General features: G+C 36.0%; 1 protein-coding gene across 6 annotated transcripts in view; it reads right to left on the bottom strand.

Annotated features, from left to right (window-relative positions):
• ABI2 (abl interactor 2) overlaps positions 1 to 21,319 on the bottom strand; it is a 71,986-nt gene that overhangs the window by 17,702 nt on the left and 32,965 nt on the right. The window contains exons 3-8 of one of the 6 annotated variants that reach the window (XM_063341510.1): positions 14,921 to 15,097; positions 11,156 to 11,173; positions 3,917 to 4,014; positions 2,978 to 3,124; positions 1,813 to 1,937; positions 699 to 881 (exon numbers count right to left, since the gene is read on the bottom strand). In XM_063341510.1, the coding sequence (XP_063197580.1) occupies positions 699 to 881; positions 1,813 to 1,937; positions 2,978 to 3,124; positions 3,917 to 4,014; positions 11,156 to 11,173; positions 14,921 to 15,097 (748 nt within the window). The remainder of the gene's footprint in view (positions 1 to 698; positions 882 to 1,812; positions 1,938 to 2,977; positions 3,125 to 3,916; positions 4,015 to 11,155; positions 11,174 to 14,920; positions 15,098 to 21,319) is intronic. The other 5 variants (XM_063341512.1, XM_063341511.1, XM_063341514.1 and 2 more) reach the window with 5 other exon arrangements.

The following is a 21,319-nucleotide window of genomic DNA, read 5'->3' as shown; positions in this document are numbered from 1 at the left end:
TATGAATTTGGCTGTCTAAAGGAAATCTTTAGAATGCAGGTGTAACTCATAATCAAATGCTGATACAGAACAGTGTTACGGTTAGTAAGTACTACATGCTGCAACTTCAACATATGAGAAAATGAAAAATGTAGGGTGATTTCATAAGCATTAAAAAAAGCAAGTTGTAATATATACCATAAGTACCACCTATTAAAACAAAATGCTTTAGTACAATTCTGCGTAATAAAAGCTTGTATTTTACCTGGCACTGAACACAAAAAAAATGCTCTTTTAATCAAGTCATTGAAAGGAGACTTGTCATATAAATTATACTTTGCTAGATGCACTTTTTTTTTTTATTCCATTACTAAAGGAGAATAATCAGACCCAGAACTATCAGTGCTGGTTCTCCCCAAACATAATTATTCTATGAGATTCTCAGTATCCAAACCACAATAAAATGATAATTTAATAAATAATTATATAAAAGTAAAAAAAAAAATTATAAAATTAAATAATTGCTGTTTATAAAACTGGCACACCTTGAATTGTCTGCTATAACCACTACCATATAGTTGGGTATCAGGAGATATTTTCTAGTTCTATTTAAAAAAATAAAACATTTAAAAAATCAGTGCTTCTGAAGTAACTTTGAAAAGCCTTGGATCATGATCACGTCTGGGTTCATCTGCCCACCATCTGGAGCAGACACTCACCTGTAGAGGGTGTGGAAGAAACAGCAGGGGGAGTTGGAGAGGTGAAGCCATCAGCAAGGGGCTGAGCTCCTGCAGCAGCAGCAGCAGCATCTGGGGCAGCAGAGGAAGGGGCAGGAGCAGGAGGAGTGGGGGCAGGAGCAGAGGTAGCAGGAAGGGGAGAAGTGCCAGCCGAGCCAGCAGGGGCTAAGTGAAAAGAGGAGGAAGAGGTGGCGTTAATAAGGAGATATGTTAGCAAGGATTAGAGAAAGCCTTTGACTATTTAGTGTTAGGTATTTATTAGATGCATAGTATTTTAGAATGCACGAGGAGATGAGAGAAAAATGGAGCTGTTAAAGAAAGGCTCATTCCTAGTAGGTAAACGAGGGTCAAGGAAATCCACTTCTTTCCAGGTCTGAAGCGAACAACCCCAAACTTTTCACTGAAAGCCATTACTTTTCATTAGTTACACTGTAGTACGGCTGCCTTTAGCTTTTGTATGAATTAGAAAATATACAGAGGAGGAAAGCCAAAAATTTCCAGTTCTTTGGTTCAGAAGCATCATGTATTTCAGGTCACACTGCAAGCCACTGAAAGGGCTGAACAAAGGGAAAAGGAGTACTAACATCACTTCCTATTTCTGGAAAGACTGGGGCAATTACAGTGAGCAAGTGTCTTTTTGGGACAACTCTGTTAGGCTTGCATTAACGTACTGAAGGTCTACTCTGTGCCTGCCTCTCATTTCATCTAATCTTCTAAAAGCATGCTTCTATATATCTGCATGAACAGCCAATGAAAAAGCATTTATTTGCTTAAAAGGACAAGGGAGAAATTTCCCCTAGCCCACTGAAAAAGGTGGTGTGTCCTACCCAGTCACCTGCAGGCAGCCAGGAAAAAAATTCTGATAAACAAATTAATATATAAAAGAAGCATTAGAGCACATCAGGCATTGCCAGAAAAAGACACTACTTGATTCACACTCATGCTATCAATAGCAAGCCATTTTCAAGGCATGCATGTTTCTGGATAATGAGCTTTGAGACTTGTCTTGGGGTTTACACAGCACTGTGTTTAGAAGACTTGCAAATGCTAAAGGTTAATGCTGAGTCAGAAAGAGGAACAGCAAGTTTCCATTTACCTGGATAGACACTGGGAGGAGACGGTGTGGGAACAGCAATAGGAACACCCACACTTCCACTTCCACTGTTCTCTCGACTACTGCTCCGACTACTTGGGTGGCTTCCTCCACTACTCCCACTGCTGCTGTAAGAAACCAAAATAACCCAGAGTATGAATATGCTGCTGTGCATGCTGAAATGTAAGATCCCTCATATAGCACTTTACTAATTCAGAGAAGTAACAGGGAACAAGAGAAAAGAAACAAGGATGACACAAATCTATATAAAGCTCAGTTTCCCCAAAACTCTTCACTTTGACTACAACACAACAGGTTTTTAAGTCAGTCTTAGTGAACTTGCCCAAAAATGAAATACTTCTGGAACATTGTTCCAAAGCACATCATTCCACGATTGTTAAATCCCTACTGAGCAAGTACAGAGCTTTTTCTTACAAAACGTGTAGACTCTTTAGACCTGGATTTTTATGCTTTCATAGGAGACTACTGAAATCTAGAAACTGTAAGATAGTAAAGTAGAAGTTAAATTTTCTTACATTTTGCATCCATCTGTTTAGCTATCCTCAATGACGTTTAAAAAATAAAGACTTCAAGGGATGTATTTGGACCCATCACATCATGAAACTCTTATTATCCTAGAGGAAAGGCTAGCCTTCTGCAGAACCTTTGGTAATAAAGTTCAGCTTTATTCTGTGTTTGAAGTTATCAGTATCCTTAAAATACAATGCTCTTCTTCAGCTACCCAATCGATAAACATGTTTTGTTCAAACAAAAATGCAAACTATAAGCATATTATGCAGTCCTTCAACATGTAGAAGTTAAGTTGTGTACGAAGCCTTTTCCCAATTTTGTAAGCATTTCGTAAAATACTATCATGACCTACCTCCTTGAAAGACTTCACAATTTCAGTAATTCATTAAGTACTGTAACTAAGTGACAGCAATAAAATTAAGATGACTGGAGGATTAAGTGAATAATTTTAATGTGATTCACTATTCTGGTTTTATTAGAATACATTCTCGTCATGCCAAATGACGTTCCCAGTCAATATCATGAATTAGCAAGCTTCACTGTAGAGGTGCAGATGGATTTGCTATTTATCACAGCATTTTTTGCTCATATACTTATACAATACTAACCACACTTTGTACAGGACTGCACTGAATACCTGTATGTGCGATTCCTCTGATTCACAGAAGCTGTTCTAACAGGACTCTGTTGTGAGGGAGCCATATTGCGTGTTGGGCTAGGCACGTAGTCATTTGGTACCACCGGAGGACGTACCGGCTCCAATGTACGATAGGGAGAGTGACGCCTACACAAGGACAAGCATATTTCAGAAGCAAATTAAGATAATACAGACAAAACCAAAGATTTTTTCATTCTTTAAAAGATAGCTACATATTAATTGGTAATGGGAGCTAAAAAAAATAATGTGTTTTTCTGTAAGTTTGCAGTATCTACTTCATAGAATAAGAAAAAACAATTAAGGATGTTCTTCAGGTACTTCAGTCTTCCTATTAATAAACTCTGTGTTGCACATCCCATTATTGTTTTAAACATAATCCACATCTTGTTTTAAAATAAAGCACCACAGTCTGTATGCATACACATAATCACATACCAACAAACAGCATTCATCCCAGTTATAACACATTCTCCTAAGGTCAAAGTCAAGTTCATAGACTTAACAGGAAAGTACTTTTATCACACAAAGCATAAATAATTAATGAACAGTGCCACATACTAATTTTCCAGTTGTTTATCACCACCTGTCAAAGCCACACAGTTAATGACTTTTTACTCTAAATTTTGTAGTTGTAATTGTTCTGCAATGATAAAAAGGTTCCTGTTGAGAAAGGCTGATGATGCCCATGTTCTTCTCACAGAAACGTGCTAACTGATATATAAGACACGATCAATATAAGAAGATGCAGATATAACACCTCTTGACCTCTATGAATGGTTAAAATTAAAAAAAAAACCAAAACACAAAAAAACAAAAACCCCAAAACAAAAAATCCCCACTCTACAGAAAAAGAAAGAATCTTTCCTTTTTTCCCTTCTGTTCACCAAAGCTGTTTAAACATTAGGTAACTGCACTTACCCAATAGTTCCTTTTCCAGACATCGGTGGACTCGGTGGCTTCTGGGTGGGTGGTGTTGTACGAGGCAGCCCACCCATCTTCATATTCTGTGTGCTGACCTGCATGAAAGAACGGGGAGAAAAATGGCCTTCACTAAGCTCAGCTTCTAGAGGGAGAGACACTGAGATGCCTTTAGCAATTAACTCTAAATAGGGGAAAGTTTAAACAAATAAAAAAAATTGAGAGGCCATGCATTTTATTTGCAATTTCCACTCTGCTAGAAGTCAAGAGTTGCGCTCAAAGGACTCTTTATTACATAGAGTTTTTAAAAGTTGTATATGCAAAAAGTGAATTTGCCTTTAGGCTATCACATAAACATTAAATCACATACAATACAGACACTGTACCTAACTTGGTTAAACCTCCCAGACATCTTTTGAGATAAAGGCAGTTATTTCAGGTCGCACTACTGAATGGTAAATTTGCAAAAATAATTTTTAATACTCTTTAAAAATACTAAGGTTACTAATAGGCCACAATTTAATGTAATTCATACAAAAATGGAGAAATCAAAGTAATCTCTAAATATGATCCATTAATGTTTTAATGTTTTCACGGTACATCAACATTTTTTAAGATAATATTTACTGTAGATATTATTTATGTATAAGTAAACATAGAGAAAAAGCTACATGGAGAAAAATACAAAGATGTACTTTTTCTCCCCACCAGATTTGTAGCAATTTAATCTCTAAGAATTGATAAATAAATGGACAGGTAGAAAAATATTTAGCTGTGATGTGATGTAACTGCAGTTGTCTCCTCCCCCTCTTTCAGGCTAAAATACTAATGAAGTAACTTTTATATAAAAGAATTTACTCTAAATTCTTTAAAAACCTCATCGGCATTCCTGACTGATTGATCAGTCTAGGAATCGTAATTAATTGTTACCGATGTAGGCATTTTGCTTATTGGTATACTGCCAGCCACAGATAATTCTCTCAATGTATGCACCCTTACAGGAATCAGTACATGGTCTTCTCACAACTCTCTGTTCAACAGCTTTGATTTACAAATGCTCAAACGGTTGCTTTGACACAGATATAGTCAATAAACCTAAATAAGTATGCTCACGTCCCTTTTTCTGTTGTTCCTGTCATGGTCTATTTCATAGCGTTTATTTCCAAAATATAAGTCTTGCCTACTGCCCCATCTCCCATATAAAAAAGGCACAGTGATCAGGCACTAAGAGTATTTGCCAACATCGTTAAAGGCAAATTACTCCTTTAAAATTTGACTGTAACAACTCACTTAAAACCCTGGCAATGTTTAGATTTGTGAATTGATAAATATTGATGACAGTGTAAAGAGTAATATATTCAGTATTCTAATCCACTGAAACTTGATTCCCTGGCTCTAAATAATCCCAGTGCTATCACATTTTCAATCTGCTGGGAGGCAAAGAACACCAAGCATTGGAAGAGGTTTTTTTGTTAAATTCAAAAACAGATGTTTGGATTTAGTTGTGCAAGAGTACTTTGTAATGTCAATTTAAGACAAAATTCTTTTGCACAGCATTATAGTCCTTTAAGCCAACTCTAAGCAACAAGAAATCTAAAGTTAATTCAAGTGAGGGATGAGGTAAGCACTGAACTACAACTACTGGAAGGGAAGAGGGAAAGTGTAAAATGAAGTACATTTTATTCTATACACGGAACATTAAGAAATAGCACAACATCTGAATTATTTTTTTAAAGTTGCAGCACCCCCTATAATTCCTCTTTCATTAAAGACACCTGCTTCACGCAACTTATTTGAGCTGCCCAAAAAAAACCCCCAAAAAACCAAAACACCACTTTAATTAACCACTTTCTGCACTGTCACGCTGTATTTCAAACGGCCCATTAAGCATAGTGGGGCAGGGGTTTCACATATCTTTAGATGACAGCAAACTTAGACCAATCTGTGTGCCCCGGAATAGTCCATTTAGGTGTTTTAACTGGCTACACTATTGTTTCTGACTAGATGATGTAACCACTAGCCATGACCTTAAAATTAACACAGAATTCAATATATTTAACCATAAAGAAGCTTATTATTTGTATACAATCATTGCAGGAACAAAAATGAAGTTTTAGGCTTCCGTGTAGCTAGAGCTACATGAAAAGAAAGGACAGTAGAGGTAGAGGATGCAGCGACATTGCACAGGATACAGTAAGGAGTGGAAGTAATACTTGCCTAACGCAGAACTCCAGTGACTGCTAGTAACTTTCATTAACACCGCGAATAAACATATCCTTGACATAGGATGGGAAAAAAGCTTTAGAAACTGTGGCCAAAGAAAAAGTGATCCTTTTTCAGCCAAGAAACTTCAGTCATAAAGCTGCTGCCCTTAAGAAAGACTAAATGGAAAGATGGGGAAAACCATTCCCAGAGTTTAGTTTCGGGCTCTTTGAAATGACTTTTCAACATTGAAACCATAATGTTCAAAGAGCAAATAATTAAATTCAAAGGGCTGTCTTCAAATCTGACAGGATCCATGGCTTTAAGATCAGCTACTGAAGTTAAACAAACCTCTCTGAGTAACTTCCCCTTTGACTTATGGCTAAATAATCACAGAAGAGAAATGAAGAATATAAAATTATTCCAACAGTTCTGATCAAAATGGACAGATCTGTGGAAATAATATCATGCAAGACGCTAAAAAAAGGTTACAAACTTCCTTGAGGAAAGAAAAAAAAAAGACAAACATTTAAAACTATAAAAGTTGCAACTTCAGATGAGATACAAACGTTGTAACATTTCCAACTGTCCCCTTCTATGCAGACTTCTACTAGGAGAAAAAAAAAAAAGGAAATAAAAAAGAAAAGCCATTAATGCCCCCCCCCCTTGCAAAACTTTACTGTATTGCCTTTTCCATTTTGCACATCTGGTTGCAAAGATAGTTTCCATACACAAATCCTCATCCACACACATCCCTCTTACAAACTTCAAAAATCCAAAGCAACCATTAGAACTCAAGGTCACGTTTGCATTTGCTGTCGAGTTTCAAAAATCCATTTTCTGGAGAAAGTCGGGATTTGTCAGAAGTTGCACTGTTTCTGACGACATTTCCCCTAGCTCCAGACAGCTGCAACTATCCAGATGCAACTGGTTTAATTAGAGGGTGAAAGCAGAGGAATGCATCTGTCCTTGGTGACTGGTTTGACTGCAGGACCCCACAGATCTGTGGTTGGTTTGTCATTAAGAGCTTGCAAATTCTTTTAGAAAATTGTGTGGCAAAACAAAGCCTGCAACCAGAAACACAAAGGAGTATCTCTGCCTTTGCTCACAACCGTCAAAACAGTGAATCACTGCGCTAAAAAAAAGAAAAAATTAAGATAGGTGGTAATGATTTGGGCACAAAGCTCAGAAAAAAACCCATCTGACTGTTCTAAAAGCAGGAAGACAAGCCTGTGACCAGACAAGCAGTGCACAGGGTAATGCAGGGATTTTTCCAATTCTTTTTTTGCCTCTTCCCACGGAAGCAAAAAAGTAGACAATATTACTAACTGAAATTACATGGAGGAACACCAAATAATTCTAGGGAGATCTTGTATAAGTTCTTTTTCCACTGGCTACCTTGCAGAAGCTTTTTATATGAGAATTAGCAAGCAACACATTACAGAAGTAAATGCCTTCTAATCAAAGCTGTAACTCTGTCAGCACCGGAGCTGGGATTTGACGCTTTGCTGAGGAAGAAACTGTATAAACAATTTAAAATAAGCAGATCCTTGGTAAGTAGCACATCCCGGAGGATGCTCTGAGATCCAGCTCCACAGTGACAGCTATAAAATGAACTGTAAAGAAACGGACCACTGTGGATCATTCTGTTTAAAAAGGGTACAACAGTATTTCCTCCAGTATTTTCTATATTGAGCTACACTATCAGTTTTAGAAAGCTAACATCTGATGACTTCAGGACATGATATAGGACTGACTAGAGTCCTTAGAAAATTATCATTTTAAGTTTACTTTTTTTGCATAATTAAGACTTTTTTGTCCAATTTCCAGTTTTGGCAACTAGTTTTTCACAGATTCCAGTGATTAAATCACCTTTTTATGGTCCTACATATGACTGAGTTTCCTTCATATTTACATTTTTATAAACATTTAACAGACTCAGCTTCTTTAGCACTCCACCCATATAAGAAATTTGTAGTGAAATAAACTGGTTAAAACGGAGAAATCATGCAGTTTATTCCAGTCAATTATTGGGAGTGTTTTCATGAGCAAAAAAATTCACTGAATAAGAAGTGCAGAAATACATAGTTAGTCAGATATAAAAGCTGGTCATCAGATGTGCAAAAACTATTTGCACCAGTGCACCTTAGTATCTAGGTGGCTGTGAGGCACTTACCTGCAACAAAGATTTCAATCCACATTTTTCCTCTTCTGAACATCTCATTGCCAGTTGAATTACCAAAACCAAAAAAGTGCTTTGGTTTTTTTCCCCAAAAATCCTGAATACCAGACATTCCACACAATCAAACCTCAGGAGAAGCTACTTTCTAAAGCCAAAATTGACTCAGCCCAGAAATTTTTCAGTGGTGCTTTATGGTCACATTGGATTTTCTAGAACTTTCAGAATGTCAAAAGAATCAACTTTTGCCCAAAATCTACTAAGAAGAAATGTCTTATCAATGATGTTCCATGGATTATATTCAGAAACTTCAAGCAGCTGCCCAACCTTGAGCAATTTTATAACTGACTCCAGCGAAAACAACCCAAGGCCAAATGCAAACTACCTTCCCATGCTTTGCTTCATCTTGTTAACGCTACAGAGAGGATGAACAGATTTTCAGCCCATCATCTGCTACCTAAAAATGCCTTTTCAGGCTATGCTCAACCACTCGAATACTTACTCTGCATGTCTAATTAAGCCGTATGTTTATAAGTTGATTAACCAGTTGATATGGAAGTGAAATGGCTAAATTTCAACGCTGTCTTGGCAAATGACCACAAGTAGAAGCTTCAGCAAGTAAGTTTACTTATTTTTACCACATCCACCTACCTAAAGTAATTTAAGAAACAAGTCTGGTAAATTCCAAAAGGCTTAAACAATGTCATTTTCAATTGATTTGCTGACAGGAGGATGCTACAGATACTCCTCTGACTTGTAATTTTCTTCAAAATCTGTTTAAAATTTAAATTTAAGCTACCCAGACACAAGCATAGTTAGCCCTGCTACAGTCAGTCAGTTTAATATTTTAACTCTCAGCTAAGACTAAGGTTTCTCAGCAGCCATGAAAAATAATCACTAATAAAAATGAAAAATAATCACTAATAAAACTAATCACTTCATATCCAATCTGTCATAAGTGAAGTAAAATTATTATTTGCACAGATCTAGGGTTAATAGCCGCCTTTTAGTTTTCTTCTTTTGGGCTGATGTACAGTGACTACAGTGAGACTTAAAGAATAACTTACGTCCACCAAGAGGTGCTGCGCTGCTTTTTGCCCTTTTTGGTTTTTTTTTTAAACCCTCATGCTTTGGCAATGAGAAGCTGATTGACATACTGTGATTTCCCAAATCAAACTTCTGATCAGGTAAAAATAAAGTAAAAATAAAGAAGTATTTTAATTGGCATTATAACAAAAATATGTTCTTTTCATTCCAAACCCACAAATAGAAAAAAAAATTCTCTGAAAAGCTGAAAAGACTCTTATCATCACTGCAGATGATGCACAGATATGGCAGTTCACACATCATCTATAATTATACAATTTCAAAATTTTTTTTAGGATGGTCATTACTTGTTTATAACTGCAACTGCAGAGAGCAACAAAGAAAACTGAGTTTGCAAATTGTTTTTTTTTTTTTTTTAATCACTGAGAAAACCACCACCAATATGAACTGTGCCCAGAATAAGGCATATGCAGCATTAGAAGTATCCATTTTGTATGGATAGATAGAAAGAGCCAGGGAGGAGATATATTTAGCAATTCTCAAGTAAAATGCATTTAAACACTACGTGATTTGAAATACTGTACCTCACACACTTATGTAAAAACATATTTCAAATGACATGAGAGAAATCTCTCATTTATTAAACATTTTCCATTGTGATAAGATGTGCTACATACACTTAAATACCTTACTAAAAGTACCATCTGGCCAATTCCATAGGGACATCCCTGGGATATCTACAGTAATACCTGGTTTTACAAGCAATCTTTTCAGGAACGTGCAGGATTTTTAGCTTTTTCCAGTCATGCAAAATATTTCACATCAACTTGGAACTTCATTTAATTAATATACTCACACTACATATTAGTATTCTATGTTCTAAAATACAGACGCCTCTCTAAAACTGTGGCTGATGCTACTAAAAAACTTTCGTTCCCCCTTTCCCCAAACCAGTAGCACTTCAGGCGGGTGATGATATCACAATACTCAATAAAGGTTATAAACCTATCTATTAATTAATGTGCTATGAACTCCAACATAGTATCATGTAACTTCATTTAACTGCTTGTCTAATTGATTTGATGCTTTTTATTGCTACTTCTGTAGCCACTAAGGCTACTAACATTTAAACCTCTGTAAGATCATTGAGAATTTGACCTACTTCAGTTCTTTGATGCACTATTCAATATTCAACTAAATAAATCACTCAGCTTGTTGTTTAAGAGTTATTAAATATTTTACAAAACTATGAAATTTGCGACAATTTTCATATATGAGTGCCTCAGTATTTAAATAGTGCAAGCAGTTTCTGAAAAAAATAAGGATACTGCAACTTTAAAAAATAATATACAGATTTGAATTTGTTATGCACCTTTGGAGCTCACGATCTGAGCAATCTCACACTGAAACATTAATCCAAATCAAATCATAACTTACACCGTATATAGGATAAAAAGAATATTACACAGGGGGAGGCTCATATTCAGCTGCTATCTATTGCCTATATCTTTTTGTCTACACCAGGCCAGCACAACATTCCTCCCTTGTAAATGATCTGGTAGATACGCTGAAGGCAATCAATATTTTGCCACAAAGCTTTTAAAATGAACTGTGTTAGCTTCCTTACATAAATAAATCAATTTATGTCACAAAATGTTTATCTGCAATGAAATCATTCAACAGGAGGTTGGATACACGGGAGGGAGGGCAGGTGTTGTTTTAAACAATCAGTAACATTCATGTTAACCATCTCCCCGTGTGTAATAGTCTCAGAAGAATAAGAATGGATATCCAGCCCTGGGATTTCTTACCTTAAATCTAAGCAACCACTTAATGCATAAATGGAGCAAATAAAAGAGGTAAGGAAAAAAAGCATTGAAAGGTTAGTTGGAACTTCAGGATATGAAGAGAAAGGAAAAGAAAGAAAAAGTTAAGCATTCAGCATTAACAAAATAATGTATCAGTAGATCATAGAAAGAGTGGTTAAAGCAGAATGTGTTATGAACAAAAGATTTTCAAGCTGAAAATTTTAATATACGTTGACTGCACAGCCTTTATATTAACACCTTAAGATTAATGCTCAAATGCTTGCACACTGTTTACTCAAGTTCTTACAGTGCTAACAAAAAGTGAGCTGCTTTCAGAATGGATCATGAGATCTAGATGGATTAACTGCAGAGATTAATTTATTTGATCTGTCAAAGAATAGCCTTATCAATACCCTGAGCTCATTTGAATTGTTACATGCATATGTACAGCTAGCTAAAACAGAAGCCTCTAGACTATTAAGCTAATATATGTTCTTTCCTGGACAATGCTGTTAGTTAACCCTTAACCTGATGCCATGAGGTATCTCTTGAATAAAGATCAAGAGCAAATAATTACATCTTGTAAGAAGTACAGCACTCTACATGGATACAGCACCACATATCAGTATTTTCTAAACTATATATATTAAGACATTAACGAAGAGCAAAATCTTCTTTTAAAGCCTAAGTGCTAACCTTTTTGACATTAAGTCCTAAATCTTACCGGCACAATACCATGTATCTTCTTTCCCCATAATATTTTTTTCAGAATACTAGTCCTTTCATTTCAATATCATGTGATCTTTTTTTTAGTTCATATAATCTAAATGTATCGTTACATTTCTTACACATTTTGTAACACCGAACATTAAATATGCAGAATCTCAACAATGGAGCATCCAGAGTGACTACTACATAGACCCTAACATATTAAAAAAGAAACATAATCTGATTTACTAGAAAATATCCTGTCTTTGAGTTTAAAGTTCCATGGATCTATTAATCAAAACGGTCTCTGTTTCACATGGCTACACTGGAAAACCAGGTCCCCCTACACTGGCCAGACAGAGTGGGCAGTTACATTACAGGGTCCACGAGCTGAGACTTTTTCCTCAGCAGCATTGCCTGATAATGACAGTGCCCTAAGACACACCACTTTGAATGGATCAAACTAAAGAACTATTTGGAGGGAAGAACAGATGGGAAGACTTTGTAACTCAGGAAGCATTTGAAAAAATTGAAAGCAAGTCTCTTCCAGACAAAAGGTTCTTTAGATTTTTTCAGCATTGTAGCTTCAGGGAGGGAAGATAAGGAGGGACTGCTAGAATTATATAGTAGCACTTAAATTTTCTCTCATCTATTAAGAAACCATATTGTAGAGCACCTTTTCCTGAAGATGGTATCCATTAATGCTTTGAATTCTGAGCGGAAGGAATAGGTGCTTAAGTCTCTATACTACTCCTCTCAACACGGCATACTGGATTTCTTGGCCAAGGATGCTCCCATTTTCTCCTGTATTATTCCCTGTCCAGCCTGCCATCTTTCTCAGGGCTTGCAATGAATGCTTGCTGCATTAGCTCTTTGATTGTCCTGAAAATGCTTAATTCTGGTCCAAGTAATAGAGGAGAAGCCCTATAGCAGAAAAAGCAGAAAGAGGACAAAGAATGCAGACTGAGGCACCCTAATGTTAACTGGAACTCCTGAATACCCATTGGAAGGGAAAAATGCCACAGCTCAAGCAATAAAGAGCTATAAACAGGCAAATCTAAAGCTCCTACCCTTTTTCTTTTTTTCTCTTTGTTCTCCAGCCAGAGATCTAGTCAACTACTCTGTAGTTACTCAAGCAGAATAAAACCAACAGGTTCATAAGCACAACTGGCCACTTTGTCCCCACCAGCAAAAGAGTGCTTCTTTCTTCTGTGCTGAACACAGGATTAACCCGATTGGAACAGATCTGTGGATCTTAATGTTAAGGATAGCATGATGTAAAGTTCTTTGCTTATTGTTTCACAAGTACACAATATTTTTTCATTTTCTAGATAAATATAGTACATTGTAAATATCATTTATAAGATGTTTCAAGCATATCACAAGCATAACAAATGGATGCAAATATGCATTTGAGTCATCAACCATTTGATGAACCATGTTCTTTCAGAAGAACGTAATTCATTGCATCACAGTCAGTATCATTCTGCCACATTGAGGTAAGTGGGACATCAATTATAATGGTTTAGAGCCAGTGCTAAATAAGATTGTGCTGCAGAGCAATTAAAAACTATTCTTTAATGAGTTCTAAAATAATCTCATTAAAACAAAAGTGATCATTAAAATATTAGTAACAGTAATCCTACAGGTTAATATGCTCCATCCATATCCAGAAGGAGTTCTGCTGACCTGCATAAATTCAAAATTTGTAAGAAATGGCACTAGATTTTAATACAAGACTGGTAATAATTTCCTGGTCAAAACTGTAGCTATTAATGCTGAGGGTTTTTTGTTTGTCTTGGTTTTCCAAATCAAGCTTAAAGAGTCACTTCTCTATTTTAAATCTGTTTAGGGTTACAAACTGAGTTTGACTCTTTTGGTAAGAAATGGGGGAAAAAAAGACTTTTCTGTTAAGAAACAGGCTGTTGAGAAAATGTTGAGTAAAATAGCTTGTGAAAGATATTTAAATAGCACTGTTCAGATTTTGAATTTTAAGAGTTTGGTTAAACAACTTATTGCCATTTAAATGACTATCCAAACAGACCGTTCAAATTGAACAACATAGATGGCCTAATGCAGTTAGGTGTCAAGCAAAAGAAATTCTGGTGTACTTTCACTGGAAGAAGCATCTTACCTTACTGCTACTTAGCAGGTTTACAGATTTGTTAGTTTGTCATGTAAAATTGACACTGCTTTGTGTTATTTACCTTTCTTCTCCTGGAACTTTAATACTGTCAGTGTTCTCATTTCCGTATTTGTTTTCCTGGCAGCACAAGTTAACAATGAGCTCACACCTGCTGAGACTGTATTTACATTCAGGTTGTGCTTTTAAAAAACGTATATCTAATCTCACACATGATATTACTGCTGTTGTGTACACTGATCTAACAGTTGCATACAAGAGCCATCAGTTGTGTCTCAGTCTGATCTTTGCCCTGAAATTCCTTTTTTTTTCCTAGTCTTAAAAGGGAGGACCAGCTGGCTTCAAACTTGTCATGAATATTCCCATTCTGAAACCCCATATGGCACAAAAGTTGTAGAGAGCTGACTTTAACAAAGCACGTCACAGGATATGGGTATAACTAACTCTGACAGAAAGAAGAAAAGGAAGCACATAATACTTCTCATGCAAACCCTTTCTTCGGGTAAGCTTCAAAGTAAACCAGTGGCAATTACAGCTGGATCATCCTTTGTGGTGCTAATTCAGGCATAAAAGTGACAGTCATTAGCCTTTCAGTCCCCAGGTATATCCCTGGCAACTAATTCGAACAATAATAGCAGCATCACACAAGTAGGTATTCAGAAGCATTTTAAAAGGTGAGACCCATAGTCCCAAATATGCTCAGAAATAAGATTCAGTGGGTTTGCAAGGTTTAGACGTACGGGGGCAAGGGAACCGGTACGGGGCAAGTGCAAATTGGACAGGACTCCTCTTATGTTTATAGACAAACTGGCCAGGCAAGGAGAAACTGGTATATTACCATGAAAAGCATCAGGTTATTTTGAAAATATACAAAGACAATGTATTTGCAGTTTGGCTGTTTTAACAATATCACCTACCTTCACTCCATGTCCAATATCATCTAGAATTGTATAATCAATAGGTTTCCTGATGTAGCGAACTGGTCGCTCCAAGTTAGCTGGTGCAATGATTTTGTGAGTTCTTGAGGTGTTTTTGTTTGTAGTCAAGATACCAATTTCTCTTCTAGCAACTTTCTCTTTGTGAATGTCCACCGTCTACAAAAGACGCAGTGTATTTACTAACAGTGGTATGCATTTGAATACAGAGTCAGTATAAAAAAAAATTGAATCAGTTCCAACGTTTCGAAGATCTCTGTATACTGTGCTAAACATATCACTACATATACTTGATTACATCATTTTTGTTCAATTTACTGTTGAACTTGCCACTTCTAAGCCCACACTAATAGCCACAGGTTCTTTGGGTTTTAGGTTACTCTTTACAGTTCAGCAAAATTGCTTCTCCTTTCCATTCGTAGTAGTTCCCATGAATTTACTGACACTGTTTTATATGATTCTTTCAATTATCCTTTTTAATTTTACAATTGCTTTCTAAGCTCGTCTTTGAAATAGTCTCTAACTAGATGAAGTGTAAGGATAGCTTCCCAAACCTTAACTTTTATGACGTGAAAAACAAACCATAAGCACCTTTTCTTACACTGTAAACCAGTTTGCTAAACTAGGACTGGTAGTCATATGACAGAATAAAATTTCACTCAGACAAATCAACAAGGTATTTCAGTCATTACAAATCAGTCATTACGAAGTAATGATTGGATTTTAGAAGGTGCTCAGTACTAATTTATCCACAATAAAGCCAGTGGTTAAGCCCAGTGCCTTCCCTTGGAATGCCCAAATCCAACACTGAAAATCCCTCCCTCTACAAATTACAATGAGTACCACAGGAGAATCTCCAGTGTAAGACAAAGCCCTGCTGAAAATTTATTGCCTACAAACATACTTGAATCTTGTTTGGTAACAAGACTATGAAAAAGTTACCAAAATGTCTATCTATCCCTCCCAGGAAAATAAAATCTCTTAAATCATTGTGCACAGAGTTGCTTGCATCATTTAAAACAAAAATAATTCCTTCTTCACAAAACAGATTTCCTTATAGGAAAATTGCCAGAGTTGTGAACAAAGTTTTTAACTATAGGGTAAAAAAAAAAGTAAGAAAACATCCAGAATCACCACCATTGGGATTTCTAAACATTCATAGGATTTCTTGCTACCACTTTAGTGATTATGAATGGTATCAGAAAGACTTTTCACAGTTAGGAGACAGGCTCTGTAGTAACTAAGGAACAGGTACAAATGAGAATTCATTTTGATAACACACATTTTTTAATTTTATTTTTACTGTGGGCAGGAACTGGGGCAGTGGGGTTGGTTACACTGTTTTACCCTTTTGTTTGTGCTACTGATAGCAAAACAAGCTAAATGGACCCTGTATTACCTTGTGCAATCATCACAACTTTTAAAGCTACAAACATTTTTAAAAAACACCACTTCCAAGAAGTTGTTTCTTCACATTCTTTCCAGAGAAGAATTTACACAAATACCAGGGGCATTATAAGGAAGCTTAAATTACTGTCTATCAAGATTACCTAGTATTTCCCAGCAACATATTTTCAAGATCCTGCAACTTTGCTAAAATTAAGCACCGAATACAGCTTTTTCATGTACCTTTCTGCCACCTCTAGAACCACCTGCCTAGAACTGTAAGGTTTCTACTAAAGCTGCACAGCTATTTCTTAAAACAAAGCTACAGAAAAATAGATTATTCAAGGTCAAAATACGTTGGCAACCCTCTCTTTGGAAAGCTTGAGTTTGTTGAGCAACAATTTGAAATTAATAGGTGTAGTTAAACTATCTGGGACACATCCTCCATCACTCTCACACAAACCCACCCAGATCTGGCCAACATATAAACTCTGTAGAAATTCACAGTGCATACAAGCTTAACAGAAACACATATATTTCTACGACTACTTAACATCTAAAGCGCTCTCCAACCAATTTTTCCAAAATCCTTCCTGAAGCTCCCTGTGATGAGCAGGTCTATATATCATCGCCCAATACAACCGTAGTGTGGATCAGATCTTCACAGCTCTTACGATATTATCAACTGTACAAGCACCAGTGCAAACAGAGCACATAAACATGTTCCAGGCCAGAGTACCAAAAGTGTACCGTTCTGCATCAGGGTAAGATTCAGTATTTTATCTTCCATCACAGGTTTTTATCCCTTCTCTGTGACAGACCCTTGCTTTTGCAGCACAGTGGAAGGAGAAGTTCTGGAACAAGTAGCAGTCACACTGAAGAAATCATCTACAGAATTCTCACCTCATCTGTTGAGGAGTTACAAAGCACATACTTTCTTGATAAGCTAACGGTATGTGATTGCAACAACTTGGAGGACAGTCTCATGTTTAATACCACTGGAGAATTCAATGTCTACAATTATCTCAGACTTTATCTGTGACCTGGGCATGTGACTAGAGAACTGCAGAAACCTTACACTGACTCTTGTATGTTCTTTGTCTCACAGGCCTCTGATACCATTTGCTAGAATGTTAAACAACCTCAGCTGCAACAGCAGCTGCACCTCCAGCGCTATATGATGTTTCAAATGTACTGAAACATCAAAATCTTATGGGTCTGAATCTGGTCATTCAAAACTAGTGTATGCCTTGGACACTACACCCTCAAAGCCTAAATTTCGATCAACAAATCAGAAAGAAAGTGATTTGTGCAGTGTTGGCAAGATGATTTCTTCCTTTGCATTTCAAGAGCTTCACCTCTGCAATTTTAAAGATTTTTTTTAGTATTTTCTTATGCATTTACCTATAAATGCAATGTGAGTACAGATATTTAATGCACATGTTATTGGAGCAATGGTACCTTGGCACTGTGGAAACTTGTTTCCATGAATGAAAAGCAAGTTTTTTTAATTATTCATAGGAGTTGTGAGTACAACCAGTTTCCTTAAGGACTATGGTGATCAGTGAAGCATGACTACAGTAACAAACAATGAAATGTATAAAACCTAATTAAAACCTCTAGCTCATCTAATGGGAATTCTCTTGCATGATGACTCAGAACATCTCTTTTACCTTGAATAGCTATGGAATGACTGAGACTACAAAAACGGCATCTAATTCTGGTACATATTCCTAAATTTGTATTGAAAAGCATTTTTCTGGCAGGCAGGTTTTTCAAAAATTCCGTTTTCTTACTTAGTAGACTACTGGAGTCATAAGATTTTACGACACCTATAAAACAGCAGAAAAGAACATTGAGGTATTTGATTAGTAGGGAAGGGAACAAAGATTAACCTGATACTAAATAAAATGAAAACATTTATCCTCAGCATACAGGTAATTATCGCCTCCAGTACTAGCATAAATCCCTTAAGTGAGACAGGAGAATGCTAGTAGAATGTTTATTTAGCAGTTTTGAAACTTCTACTGAGAAGTTTTTGGGGCTAGAGCTGGACTAACAAAACAGCTGGCTTAGAAAGTCTGTCAGGAAAAGAAGATGGGATACAGTGTTGATAATACAAGGATGTTATTGCTGAGGACAGAGTCAAGGTGTTTTCTGCTTCTCATATCACCCCACCAGAGAGTAGGCTGGGGTACACAAGAAGTTGGGAGGGGACACAGCTGGGACAGCTGACCCCAACTGACCACAGGAATATTCCATACCATGCAACATCATGGTCAGCATATAAAGCTGGGGGGAGGCTGGCAAGGGGGCTGCTGCTTGGGGACTGGCTAGGCAGTGGTCTGATGGTGGCTAGTAATTGTTTTCATTTGCATAACTTGTCTTTCTGGGGTTTTATTTCTCTCTCCTTATATTTTCCTTTTCATTACAATTTATTATCTTTAGCATTATTATTATTTATTATTGTTGTTGTTGTTATTATTGTTATTATATTTCAATTCTTAAACTGCTTTTATCTCAAACCACAAGTTTTCTCACTTTTACCCTTCTCATTCTCTCCCGACAACCTGCTGGGGAGGGAGGGAGGGAGTGAGCAGCTGTGTGGTGCCTAGCTGATGGCTGGGGTTAAACCACAACAGCACTTTGAAACTCTAATCTATAGTGACATTTCAGAAATAAAAGTCTCCAGAAGCCTTGATTTCTTCCTCTTCTCAAAACACTCTAATTTAAATTTATCTATTTGTTGTCAGTCTGTTAGTCTGTTTTAAAATTCAGTTAACAAAATCTTAGAAGAAAACGTTGCTTAAATATAGCGTTGCTAAGCTTTTATTTTTTTTAAATGTAATTCAGTAGAATTTAAACAAACTAACTGCAAATTACCTTGAAAACTGGATTATTACTTTAAAATGAGTAACCGTCTAATTTTGACATGTTAGAAATGTGACATTAATTGCCTCAGCTCAAGTGGTATGTAATTTATACACAAAGGAAGAGGTCATAATGATACAAAAAATGCTGAAAAGCTACTTGCTCCATAAACGAGTAATGTATACGATGGAAAATTAGACTTGCATTACCATTTTTGAAAGAGTTTGGCTATTCTTGTAACTTGCAAGAATAAGACAACTAAAAATGGTTACAAGCCTTTATTGACATCAATGGAAGGTGCAAGTGAACTTCCCTGCAGAGACCAACCAGCTCAGACACGTCGCTACAGTTAAGCTAAGCAGCACATGCTGACTACAGAGAAGTTCAAGTCTGCGGTCTATTCAATACCTTTCCTCACAGCCAATATCATGGGCGTAAGATTCCGTAAAAAGAGGATGAAGCAGATTTGTCCATCTTGCAATGCCACTGGAGATAACTCATCACTATCACTGATCTTTGTGCTTGTTTATATAATTAGCAGCAGAGAAGTTTTAAAGATGACCTTGCTAACTAAGAGTATTTTATAACTAAACCTGAAAAAATATTTCTCATCATACAAATATTAAAACCTGAAAATCTGCCAGATTAATTTAAAGAATTTGGATGTTAGCAACATTTCACAGTCTCTGCTAACTTGGAAAATTTTAACACAATTTTTTTAACAAGTATAAATATTTATACAGATGATCTGTATTTAGGATTTAAATTTTCAGCCAAATATGAAACACTGCATATCATCTAGTTCTGGACAAGGTTCAATAAGGCAGATAAGAATAGCTTCATCAGCTTTCAGACCAAATCAAAGTAATCTTAAATTTTAAATCAATAGGATTTAATCACTTGCATAAAAATAGTTTCAATTTTCCTTATTCAGGACCTATATATAATCTGAAAAACCACAAATTATTATCAGTTTCCTTTTCAGCTCTTTGATTAAGTTGTCATACAGAAGGAAACATAGAAAGTGATACAAATTGGCATTCTATCAATGAACAAAGAACTAAAATATTTTATCTTCTAAAGTTAATCACATCTCTTCCAGTTTAAGCAACACTCAAACAACGCAAGCGCTTTTGAAAAAGTTTTCTTGCTAAGAGCCAAATTATTTTGTTCCCTTCTTTGAAGAATGTGTGTAATCCCAAATCAGAATTAAAAGCAGGATTACACATCAAGATATCACAATTTGCATCAGTGTTTTCTAAACTCAAATATCAATACCTACTGACCAAAGCATTAATGCAATAATGCACTGCAAGCAGATGGTAAGTACCAACATGTTTTCTGTTCTACATTACTGACATAATTTCAAGTCAGACTGACTGAAATCATAATTTGGCAATAAGATATTATACCATGAGATATTTTAAGTGGTACTAGAAACAGTCCACTAAACCTTACACCAAACGCAGAACAGACAGAGGAAGTCTTCTGCAGGTTAGTCTTGTTCCAGAAGTATAATGAAATTTCCTGAAAACAAGTTATTTATTACACAGAAACTGTGACAAAATAAATTAATTTTTTACAGAAAAATAACCACTGGAATTCAGACAGACAATATAGCCATCTACAACATTCATGGGATGAAGCCATTTCTGAATGTATTGAATTCACCTTAATATTAAGTTCCTTGGATCAACACACTTCATGTATATAATATCCAAAATAAAAATACTGTCTGCTTCTCTGATATAATTTCTCTAATGAAGATTTGGAGAGCATCCTCCATACATATGATGCAGACTCAAAAAAAAAACCCAAAACAAAACTCAATTTTCAATTCTACAGCGATATTTAAAAAAAAAATTAACTATGTTTTGGTTGTTCAAGTGCAGCCCATGAATTTTGGCAGATACATCTTGCTTTAGGTGTTGGGTGCTGGTAATTTAATGCTCCATTTTAAATAACTAGCCATTTGGTATAAATGCCAAAGATAATCTAACCTAGCATCTCAATCTGCATAAATCTCAGCTTCTCAGAAGGAAAACATTTAAAATGCTATGGCCCTTTTCCCAAAAGCTACTTTACAGAAACTGTGTGACAAAATGAACTTTACACATGTATAAA

The sequence above is a fragment of the Chroicocephalus ridibundus genome, chromosome 7 (genome assembly GCF_963924245.1).
Source record: "Chroicocephalus ridibundus chromosome 7, bChrRid1.1, whole genome shotgun sequence".
Classification (NCBI taxonomy): Eukaryota; Metazoa; Chordata; class Aves; order Charadriiformes; family Laridae; genus Chroicocephalus; species Chroicocephalus ridibundus.
This window is presented reverse-complemented; position numbering and strand designations above follow the sequence as displayed.